The 12,491-nt window shown below is 43.5% G+C and overlaps 1 protein-coding gene across 3 annotated transcripts in view; it reads right to left on the bottom strand.

The window, feature by feature from the left end:
• Positions 1 to 12,491, bottom strand: part of GRIN2A (glutamate ionotropic receptor NMDA type subunit 2A) — a 678,902-nt gene that overhangs the window by 53,639 nt on the left and 612,772 nt on the right. For all 3 annotated transcript variants that reach the window (XM_077275211.1, XM_077275210.1, XM_077275212.1), the window contains 2 exons: positions 10,708 to 10,937; positions 9,512 to 9,672 (listed from right to left, as the gene is read on the bottom strand). In XM_077275211.1, the coding sequence (XP_077131326.1) occupies positions 9,512 to 9,672; positions 10,708 to 10,937 (391 nt within the window). The remainder of the gene's footprint in view (positions 1 to 9,511; positions 9,673 to 10,707; positions 10,938 to 12,491) is intronic.

Here is a 12,491-nt window from a genome sequence, read left to right as displayed (position 1 = left end):
CATTCCCAATTACATCCAGACCCATGAGTAGGCCCTGAAATACGAGAAGTGTACTCTCTAGTGTTGAGCATTCCGATACCACAAGTATCGGGTATCGGCCGATACTTGCGGTATCGGAATTCCGATACCGAGTTCCGATATTTTTGTGGTATCGGAAATCGGAATCGGAAGTTCCCAGTGTATGGTTCCCAGGGTCTGGAGGAGAGGAGACTCTCCTTCAGGCCCTGGGATCCTGGGATCCATATTCATGTAAAAAATAAAGAATTAAAATAAAAAATATGGATATATTGGTATCGGGTATCGGTATCGGCGATATCCGATATTTTTCAGGTATCGGCCGATACTATCCGATACCGATACTTTCAAGTATCGGAAGGTATCGCTCAACACTAGTACTCTCTGTTTACCTATCCAGAATCCCTCCCTACTCACTGGCCCCGTGTCAAGATTGCATATGGTAAGGTCCTGCTGGAATCCCCAGCCAAAAGTGAAAACCTGGCCACAGATGTGATACAACAGACACACGGAGGACTAGACAGCGAGCACAAAGCAGCAGGTATAGCCAGAGAGGTAAACTGCCAGCAAAAAGTAAAAAAAAACTAAAAAGACATACCCACCACTAACCTTTCTGGTTTCCCCACTGCTTCAGCCCAATCCTCCGAGCCTCTGTGGTTTCACATCTCTGGCCCAATGTTCTCTTTAGGTTGGGGGTTCTGGCCGCAATTAGATCCTGAAATATGATCATTGAACTGTGGGGCCTATTCACGGCCAGAAGCCTTGCCCTTTTGTGTACACCAGGTTAGAGATATAATGAGATGGAAGCGTAGAAGACCAGACAGTAGGCAGGAAGCAGCAGGCGCGCATGGAGATGTGAGCAGTGAGGTAAGTATGTTTATTTTTAACCTTTTGCTGGCCCCCCAACTATTCAGCAAAATTCCAGCTGTAGCTGGCCACCATTTTGCTGAATACACATTGAGCAAATTACAAAACAAAAATCATTATTCTCCAGAATGGAGTAGATTTTTGCAGAATTCGAATAGAATTCAATAGCGTGATGCTAATTGTCACGGGGCAAAAATAGGAAGACAGGAGATTAGGAATCTGGGCCCCTGAAATGCCCCTCAGGCTAGGGGAAGCCCTGTCTTTCCTTAACTTGGGGGTACCCTTGAAGGTAGGGAGGCCCAAGTCACCGACCTGTCCCTGTCTCCTGTTAAACCCTGAACTAAACCCCCAACCCCCACCCCAGGAGGTGAACAGTGTAAACAGCAGGACAAAGCAAATAAACAGGAATAAACAATATGAGAGTGAGGGGAACACGATACCTAAAGGTGAATGCAAAAACTACAAAGTAACAAAACTCAGAACTTAGCTTGTACATGCCGCTGCAGACTCCACAACACAGATAGTACAGCAACTGAGCTCCAAACACCAGACTCGGCTGACACCAGGGAGCTGCCACTGCGAGGTTGGTCTCCTAAAAGGACCTGTATAATTAACAGTCAGCTGATGCACCAGGTGACCTTATAAAGGATGGTGGGAGTGGTCACAAACATCAGCTGACCCAGCAGCAATGCAATGCAATAACACCAGCAGCCACCAGGGGGGGGGGAACTGCATTAACCCCCAATGACCAGAAAGGAAAACAGGTTTAAATCAGAGGGAAACCAGATCTGCCACAGATCCAAACATGGATTGTGACAGTACCCCCCTTTCAATTAGTGGCCTCTGGACACTCAACATCAGACCTCACTAGACCTACCTACAGTGAGGATGCCTCGATCCACCAGAGTTCACCTCATCAGGCACCTGACTCTCAGGTTTATGGCAAACACGACCTGATGAAAATGGCAGCAACGGGGAGCCACAAATCGCCAGAGCGCCGACCTGGGGAATGAGTTGTGTACATGCATAACTGGGGGTAACTCCAACTGAAAAGTCACCGGGCTGAGAATGGCTGACACCTGATATGGCCCAATCACCCTGGAACTCCAGGTCCCAGTTGCATACTTCCACCTGATGTTTTTGGTGGACACTAGTGTTGAGCGATACCTTCCAATACTTGAAAGTATCGGTATCGGATAGTATCGGCCAATACCCGAAAAATATCAGATATCGCCGATAAAGATACCCGATATCAATACAAGTCAATGGGACTCAAGTATCGGAAGGTATCCTGGATGGTTCCCAGGGTCTGAAGGAGAGAAAACTCTCCTTCAGGCCCTGGGATCCATATTCATGTAAAAAATAAAGAATTAAAATAAAAAATATGGATATACTCACCCCTCCGGCGGCCCCTGGACCTTACCGATTGTAACCAGCAGCCTCCGTTCCTAAGAATGAGCAGTTTAGGACCTTCGATGACGTTGCGGCTTGTGATTGGTCGCGTGCTGAGCAGTCACATGAGCGGCACGTGACCAAGCACAAGCCGCGACGTCATCGAAGTCTCCTCTCCTCCAGACCCTGGGAACCATACACTGGGAACTTCCGATTCCGATTTCCGATACCACAAAAGTATTGGAACTCGGTATCGGAATTCCGATACCGCAAGTATCGGCCGATACCCGATACTTGCGGTATCGGAATGCTCAACACTAGTGGACACCCATTTGTACTCATTCACACACAGGTCCGGACCTGAACATTTATTTCCATGCAAATGTTTGCCACAGGATGGAGAATTCTTTGAGGAATGGACAACAGAGGCATCCCCCTGTGTCACTACACTCACACCCCCACAATGCTCGGAGGGAACCACCACCCTCATCTGACCCCTCCTCCTAAGAGGTCTCTGACCCACCGGGTTAACCTGTAGTGAGGGTAAAGTCTTGCCCCTAGTCCCTGGCAGCACCTCTGCTGCCCCCACTGAAGGGAAAGGGGTAGGTTTTAGAAGAATGGCAGAGATCGTAGCTCCCGGGCAGCAGTCCTTACACGACTGACCCCAGCTGACTACTTCCCTGGACCGCCAGTCTATGACCGGGTTATGTCTTTTCAACCAAGGGAGTCCTAAAACCATGGGAGTCGGTATGCCCTCCAAGATGTAGCATGATAAAGACTCTTCATGACAAGCCCCTATACGCAGATGTATATTGTCTACGACTTGTGTAATGCTCCCCTGGTTGAGCGGAGCAGAGTCAATGGCCTGGACGCTTAAGGGTTTCGCTAGCGTCCTACTCATCAGGCCATGGGTCTGGACAAAATGAGCATCCACCAAATGACTCCTGCTCCACTGTCCACAAGCACCAGAATATTCTTAGTTACCCCACCAATAACCACCTCAGCAGGTAAGGTACACGGAGACAAAAAAATGGAGGAAATATACACACCCTGGTCGCCTCCCTCCACATGACCAGGGGGACGTGGCTCTTTAGATGGTGCAGGTACTTTGGCACGCGCTGGGCACACATTGATAAAATGACCGGTCTGCCTACAGTAGAAACATGCCCCCACTCCACGGCGAACCACAGGCAACCCAGTTTGGGAACCAACTCCTCCCACCTGCATGGGTTCATCCGCCTTCCCAGGTGTGTCCTCCTCCCTAGCAAGGTTTATAGGGGCACATTTGGTGTATGCCTCTCCCTCAAGCGTCTATCCACCCAGATGGCAAGGGACATAGCGGCCTCCAATGACCTTGGGGCTGCGTACTGCACCAGAGTATCTTGCAACCTATGGGACAGACCCTGCACAAAATGGCTCCTAAGGGCAGGGTCATTTCACTGTGTGTCAGTGGCCCACCTCCTGAACTCTGAACAGTACTCCTCAGCCGGCCACCCCCCTGCTTGATCTAATGGAGTCGGGATTCCGCCAGAGAAACGCCATCTGGATCACCATACACCAGTGCTAGAACCGTAAAAAACTCATCCACTGACCGTAGGGATGGTGAACCGGTCAGCAGGGAGAAGGCCCAGGATTGGGGATCACCCTTAAGAAGGGAAATGATGATTCCCACCCGTTGTTCCTCACTCCCTGATGAACGAGGGTAGAGCCTGAAGTACAACTTGCAGGCTTCCTTAAAAACCAAAAATGTATCTCTCCCTCCAGAGAACCTGTCTGGGAGAGATATCTTGGGTTCTGGTTGAGCCTGTACCTGAGCCGAGGCCCAAAACCCCAATTGCTGCAGCTGCTGCACCACCCCACTACGCAGCAGCTTTCACTCCTCGGTGAGAGTCTGTAGCAATTGGGCAAAGGCCTGCATTTGGCTCATGGCTCACCAGAAAAAAAGGAACGGTTGGTCACGGGGCAAAAATAGGAAGACAGGAGATTAGGAATCTGGGCCCCTGAACTGCCCCTCAGGCTAGGGGAAGCCCTGTCTTTCCTTAACTTGGGGGTACCCTTGAAGGTAGGGAGGCCCAAGTCACCAACCTGTCCCTGTCTCCTGTTAAACCCTGAACTAAACCCCCACCCCAGGAGGTGAACAGTGTAAACAGCACCACAAAGCAGGAATAAACAATATGAGAGTGAGGGGAACACGATACCAAAAGGTGAATGCACAAACTACAAAGTATCAAAACTCAGAACTTAGCTTGTGCACACCGCTGCAGACTCCACAACACTGTGGAGCTGCTACTGCGAGGTTGGTCTCCTAAAAGGACTTGTATAAGCAACAGTCAGCTGATGCACCAGGTGACCTTATAAAGGATGGTGGGAGTGGTCACAAACATCAGCTGACCCAGCAGCAATGCAATGCAATAACACCAGTGGCCACCAGGGGGGGGGGGAAACTGCATTAACCCCCAATGACCAGAAAGGAAAAAAGGTTTAAATCAGAGGGAAACCAGATCTGCCACAGATCCAAACATGGATCGTGACATTAATGGTTTGGTCTGGAGTATGTTTGACAGAAAATGCTGTAGAACCTTGGGGTATTAAGGAAGTCACCATCGCAGAACCCATTGTTTTAACCACTATACAGGCTTTATTGTTTCTACTGGGAGACTGTTCAAATGAGAACCAACAAGTAAGAACAGAATGCGAACCAACAAGGCTATATGCCTCTTGTTGTTCCTGATGAACTGTATTTGGTCCATTTATGCCACACTTGCATTAAAGATGCATTTTTCCATGCTACCCCAGCGCTATTTTCTTTTCCATGCTGTGATAGACCTTTCTTAGGGTGGTTGCAACCAAACCCCTCAACTTCCCACATGCTCCTCTCAGTATGCATGGATTTGAGCTCTACAGTATTTTTCATGTACACTGGATTCAAGAAGATGTGCAAAATGATCTACGCATGGACTGACATGTAATTTATAAAATAGAAGAGCTAAGTTCTCATAATTTTCATCTACACTTTCTCTATTCTACATCAGTCCACTTATTATACCTCCTGGGATAATGCATCCACAACAGCCTACCACAGAATGGGCCTCCCTTTCTAAACCCTTAATGACATAACGCTGCAGTCAAACACCAATGTTTAAATATACATGGGAAGATGAAAAACTTTTAGAAGAAAGTTAGAGGCAGTTAGTTGTAAAGAGAAAAGTACATGTAGCTGTTGAAAAGTGATTGCACACATTTCTAATTAATGCAGATCGCAGTTTTTTAAAGTGACCATGAAATCAATAAGATTTTTCTTACTTATTATAATAAATTGAGATAAAAAATGTTTTGCAGTTATGAAGTCCCACAAAAGGCAAAAACATAAATGAGCGCAACATGGAAAGGCTAAGGGTATGTGCACACGTTGCGGATTCTGCTGCGGATTTTTCCGCAGCGGATTTGGAAAATCTGCAGTGCAAAACCACTGCAGTTTTCACTGCGGATTTCATCGCGGATTCCTCTGCGGGTTTTCAACTGCACTTTCCTATTGGTGCTTGTTGAAAACCGCTGCGGAATCCGCAGAAAGAATTGACATGCTGCGGAAAATAATCCGCTGCGTTTCCGCGCGGATTTTTCCGCAGCATGTGCACAGCGGCTTTTTTTTCCCATAGGTTTACATGGTACTGTAAACTTTGTGAAAACTGCTGCGGATCCGCAGCGTCAAATCCGCTGCGGATCCGCAGCAAAATCCGCAGCATCTGCACTTACCCTATCAAGTGAAGGACTAGGAACTAGATAAAGAAATTCAGATTATTAGAAAGGCCACAACAAAAATGTCAACAAGCTAATGCAATGCCTTAATCCTGCATTAAGTAGAATATTCGTAAAAGAATATAATGTATTCAATCATAATTGCTGCAGCAGCCCTTATTTGCCTATAAATTAGATAATTCATGGTTCCTAATCCATTTGCTATTAACATTTGGAAACTTCTTAGAAAACAGAAAGAATACAAATCTTATCAACATATTCACAGAGATGAATTTAACATCTCCAGCAGCAACACATTGAAATGTTGAAATCAAAGCAAATATAGACTCAAAAGCTGAGTACTTCTTTAAAAACCTGTTTTATCTAGTGCAAAGCCAATATCGTAGATAAAAGAGTAGGAATCCACATTACAGTGCCCGGTTTTGGCTCCCAGGACAATTGGTGCCTAATACTTATTTTGCCTTTACAGTTATCGCACTCTTTTGTCAATAAAGCATGGTAGATTTCCTTTCGGAAGTGCTTTTGCTAAGGAATTGACACCAAAAGTAAAGATAATCAGTAACACTAATTCATACACATTAAGTATATATGATGAACACACTTTTTATGTGTCTTTTTACAAGAGCCAATGTTTTGCTTCTGAGGTCTGTTGTTCATTATGCTTGTCTGTGTCCCTCACCATGTTTCTTGAAATTCCCTGTCTATGTAATCACATAGGTGGACAGATTACCACACCACACAAAACCAGTATTCTCACACACTTCAATAATCTAGAAGACTATGGCATACTTTATTCCGTGCAAATGTAAAGCAAAATGCACACATACGAGAATGAGATAGATCATGGCAGAAATATGTCCACACCAGTCCTGGACCAAGGTGCACTGGACTGAGCCTTTTAAAGAATTTAGCACATCTTCCTGAAGTTGTCTTGAACTAGCATCAGAAATGTACTATGGTTATGAATTATAATGAATTTGTTGGGTCTCGCTTGACCATGCAAGCTCTTGCTAAGCTTCGTCCGCTTTCCAAAAAGTTGCTGTAGCTGGTGTAAAAGAGCCAAAAGTTGTATTTTTTTGTACATCTAAAAGTTGGCAAAAATGCTGTAATACTTTAGTTTTTGCCACACTTTGATTGCAAAGTGTTTGATGAATCAGCCCCTTAGGCTTCTTGACACAATGGCCTCAATTTATCAAAGCGATTATGCCAAAATTCTGGCATACATCACCTTTGAAAAGTTGAAAAATATTTGTATGACTGAGTTGTGCAAAAATGTTACGACTTTTGGTGTTTTCATGCCATTTTCTCCAAGTTTTGCCAAAATAGGCGCATTTGTGGAGAGACTGTGTAATGAGCTGGACCAGGGCGTAGTCATGGCCAAACACTCTGGTACATCAGTGCCCTGGTCTCCATATACATGAAAACATTGTCCATTACTTTGTGTACCTGTGGCTCCATTCTCTGCGCCATCAGGATCACCTCTGTTTCACTGTGGGTTCCCGTCAGTCGGTGTAATAAAGATTGAGACACAGTCCTTTTCAACTTTCAAATAAACAACTTTACTGTTAGCTTTGCGCAGCACATCCAGATTCTACACAGCATTTAAGACAGAATTTGCATTACACATCTCCTCTGCTTTCCCTGCATTCTCCTTTCTGTCACACAGCACACACCTGGGTTTGACTGTGCCGCACAGTTCCTCAGAGTCCTCCCAATTCAGCTCTGTTTTGCCCCAGACAAGAGGCACGAGATTTCTGTCTCCAAAGCTAGTTGACACTTGGCGAGTGACCTATCTTTCTGTGCTGTGCTTTGTGGTGACCCAGTGTACTCATGTTCCAAGTTCACTGCATCTAAGATTTTCCTCAGCCATTTCACCCCGGTTCTGAGGGCATCTGCCCATGCTACAAGCTGCCACGTACTAGATCTACCTGCGTCCTCTTTCTGTCACTGTTTCTGTCTTTATTCTCTTTTCTTGCTGCTGTACTGGCCTACTGCTGATCAGGCACGATGCTGTTGATGGCTGGGCTTCTACCTTAGTGAACGTTGCGTGGTCACTGCTATCGTCCTGGGCATTTAAGAACGTGTGGACTGTCAGGGCTCTCTAGCCCTCCTGAGCTATTCAGCTCTACACTGAACTAAAAAACAAGAAACTCTCTATCTTATCCCACAGTGGCATGACAATACAGCTAATTTAATTCATAATAATCTAATTCACTTGTCAGACACTTCTGATTCATTAAGATGTGTGTTCTTCTTAATGAATTAAGAGCGCTTGACTCCAATATGCCACTTGATCAATATCATAGTGAACACTTGTAAAGGAGTCAAGCGCTCCTAATTCATTAATACACATGTCTCGTAACATGCGCATCTGAAAAGTGGAGTGCGCCTCCGTGTGCCAGTAAAGGATAGGAGAAAGATTTCTGACATGAAAAACACCACATCTAATCATCAATAAGGAAAGATGTGGGGTCATGCCTCAGCTCCATGCATTTTGGCAGAGCTGGATAAAGTTGATGTAAAAATGCCAAAAGCCGCAAAATTTTTGTGCAGCTCTCCATTGTACAAAAATGTGCACATTTTCAAAGTTATTGATGGCAGAATTCTGGTGTAATCTCTTTGATAAATTGGGGCCAATATTTCTATATGACTTAAAATTTTACCATATTCTGGGACAGATAATATATAGCATAAGTATCAAAGTGAGAGAATGCAGGCATTCCGCATTTCTTTCATTACACTTGTAGTCCACCCAACTGTCTGCTGTTGTGCACTATGGCACAATGTGACAGTCGTGTAAATCACTTCAGTAATGTACAGTATATTGATTGAAAAGCGTAGCTGGTATCAATAACTTTGAATCAGAGAATGGCGATACAAATAGTCTAGGTATACTATTGAGTAGTTCACTACAGACCTCAAGTTGGTGGCTAGGCTACTACAATCATACATTGTTCACACTGTGTTATCAGCTAGATAGTAAAACACACTTTCAACCCCAAATTATATTTCCATGCATGATGAATATGAAAGATAAAATATAATTAGTGGCCACATCAGTAAATTTGGCAAATATCTTAAACAGGTTGTCCACACCTATTGAAATATTCATCAAACTGTGCAACTTGTCGTATTTTAACTGTGTGTAATGCGCACACTGTTAGGATTATTTTCAGTTGTGTGCCTCAGCATTAAGTGTAGGCCTGCTACATCTGTTCAATGAGTAATGCATTCAAAAACATCCTAAAGCAGCAATGTGATACACATGAATCCAAAATTGCCTTTACTTATAAATTGCCTTTACTTATTAGCAATAAAACGCCTTTGAGAAAAATTATTGAAAAATGGTCTTTTAGAGGGATGTTCCTTTCAAAGAAGGAGAAAAGAAGGCGAGGATAGAAGCATTGAGCTACTATGGAACTGAGAAAATCACATAAAATCTGAAGTAGGTAGGTGGGATAAAAGGCAAAAAGTGTCTCACCCAGTCTTTAAGCTGACTAAGGCTTCATGGACTCCTTTTTGATTAAATTTTACCATGTACTGATGCATTTCAGGATAATTGTTTCTGATGTTCCTTTCCGTGCTTCCATTAGGAACTGTTCCAAATCGAAATGGGGGAGAATATTCATATGACCGTTGAAACTAGATATTGAAAGAACAAATCAGAAATACAGTGATTAGATCATAACTGACATGAACACCAAAGAACTGCATAAAAATCAAATAGGACATTCTTGAAAGGGACAAAATAGATACATATTGTTGCACGAGTCACCCTGTAGATAACTGTAAGACGGACCTTTGTGCTCTACACCATATGCATCAAAGGGACACCTCCTCTAAGATGGTCACAAAGCTCCAATAATTAGCATTGTCATGTTCCTTGGGAGCTAACTAACCCTCCAAGTTGGGAGAGCTCTGATACACAGCACTTCTCAAGGTTTTTCTCATGGGGCATCCCCATCTTCAACAAGTTTCTGACAAACATTAAAAATATACCATTCTCCAACTCTCGTTAGTCTCCTGAACTGCGTATATTATTAAAGACAGAAATTATGCTGCCAAACCATAGATTTACAAAACCAGAGAAAGGCCTACATGATGTATGATCATATTTTTGAAAACTGCTTTCATAGGTGCTCCTTAGGGCTCGTGCACATTACCGTATTTTCGGTCCAAGTGCGTTCCGACAAAACATCAAATCGCACTCAGACCAATGTTATTCTATGGGGCCATGCATAAGTCCGATTTTTTTCTTAGACTGGCTCATATCACGCCTACGTTGGATCTGATTATAAGATCACATTCGGCCATGCAAGTCAATGAGTCCATGGGAAACATCAGACTGCACTTAGATGGTATCGAACCGCAATCAGATAACATCGGGCTGCACTTTTTTCCCCATCTTCTCCTCATCAAAGAAAATCAGATCACACTAAATTCACAGTCTGATCAAACTCTGATCAAAGTGCGATTAGCATAATGGGACCAATTTTCTTGGGTGAGAGAAAATACACTAGTGTGACCCTATCCTTAGAGGAACTCATTGCATAGGTATTAGTTAATATATTCTAACTAAAATATAAAAATTACATCATTAACTAACTGCACTGTACATAGGTAAAATATTAAATAGCTCATTGTAATAATATATAATGGGAATGTTTACATACATACCTTTTTGTCACTAAGTCCAGTAACCTGATCAACAAATTCCTCTTGGATCATGAATGCAGCAAGGTTAGCAGTATAACTTGCCAAAAATATTACAGCAAAGAAAGCCCAAATTGACACAATGATTTTGCTAGTTGTGCCTTTTGGATTTTGCACAGGCACTGAGTTATTAAAGACCAAACCCCAAAGTAGCCAGACAGCCTTTCCAATGGTGAAAGAAGGTCCATGTGGTGCTGAAATATAAAAAACGGGGATTAATAATTAATATGTAATTCATTATACATACATTTACACTTTGGGGACAACAGCAGGTGTCTATTGGACAAAATTTGCATACATTTTTCACTTACTATAGAACATATTTATTTCTATTGGCAAAAAAAGCGGCACCAAAATAATAAACAAGTACATATGCTCATAAATATTCATATTCATACTGTAGCCTGTACTATATTTCACCCGTGAGAGCAGTAATTTGCACTCCTAAAACTTGCTAGAAATTTCCAGCATTGTCAACCATTTGGCTTTGTAAAGTTGAGCCTTCTGATTACTTTGTCTCCCACCTGTATATAAGTACCGTACACATACTTTTCTCTTGTCTATTCTCCTTCTCTTACTATTTATGTCACTGATCCCACTCATAAAGTCATTCTCATTTTCTTGTTGTGTCTAGCTGGACTAGTACTTTTCAAATAAACTGACGACCATGTGAAACATTGAGAGGTTGCATCTAGTGTTGAGCATTCCGATACTGCAAATATCGGGTATCGGCCGATATTCGCTGTATCGGAATTCCGATACCGAGTTCCGATATTTTTGTGATATCGGAAATCGGAATCGGAAGTTTCCAGTGTATGGTTCCCAGGGTCTGGAGGAGAGGAGACTCTCCTTCAGGCCCTGGGATCCATATTTATGTAAAAAATAAAGAATAAAAAAAAAAAATATGGATATACTCACCCCTCCGACGGACCCTGGACCTAGCGGTGCTACCAGCAGCCTCCGTTCCTAAGAATGCAGTGAGTGTACAGGACCTACGATGACGTCGCGGTCCTGTGATTGGTCACGTGACCGCTCATGTGACCGCTCACGTGACCGCGACGTCATCGAAGGTCCTTCACTCTCTGCATTCTTAGGAACGGAGGCTGCCGGTTGCATCGCTAGGTCCAGGATCCGTCGGAGGGGTGAGTATATCCATATTTTTTATTTTTATTCTTTATTTTTTTACATGAATATGGATCCCAGGGCCTGAAGGAGAGTTTCCTCTCCTTCACACCCTGGGAACCATCCAGGATACCGTCCGATATTTGTGTCCCATTGACTTGTATTGGTATGGGGTATCGGTATCAGCGATATCCGATATTTTTTGGATATCGGACGATCCAATCCGATACCGATACTTTCAAATATCGGAAGGTATCGCTCAACACTAGTTGCGTCCCCCAGAGAAAGAATGAAAATTAATTCTCTTCCAGATGAAAGAGAACTATTTCACTAAAAACAATCCCAAAACAGCTCCAGTCCACAGATAGGTCTCTTTTCCTTTTGGTTTGACAAAGACTGCTAGTAACGTTTCAAAATTCTTCTAATGGTTGGATATTGAGGAGAAGTAGGAGATAGATGTTCTAATAGACCATGCTGCCATGATGCAGTTCAGTTTCGAGAAAGGGTTTAGTATGAACCTTGAACATGCTAATAAAAGCTACTTGAAATATTACAACTGGTGGAGCTACTCCTTTCTCACAGTAGCGCAGTCTTGAAGAACCTCTATTACCTACTTCTCAATCTAC

The sequence above is a fragment of the Ranitomeya variabilis genome, chromosome 7 (assembly GCF_051348905.1).
Source record: "Ranitomeya variabilis isolate aRanVar5 chromosome 7, aRanVar5.hap1, whole genome shotgun sequence".
Classification (NCBI taxonomy): domain Eukaryota; kingdom Metazoa; phylum Chordata; class Amphibia; order Anura; family Dendrobatidae; genus Ranitomeya; species Ranitomeya variabilis.
This window is presented reverse-complemented; position numbering and strand designations above follow the sequence as displayed.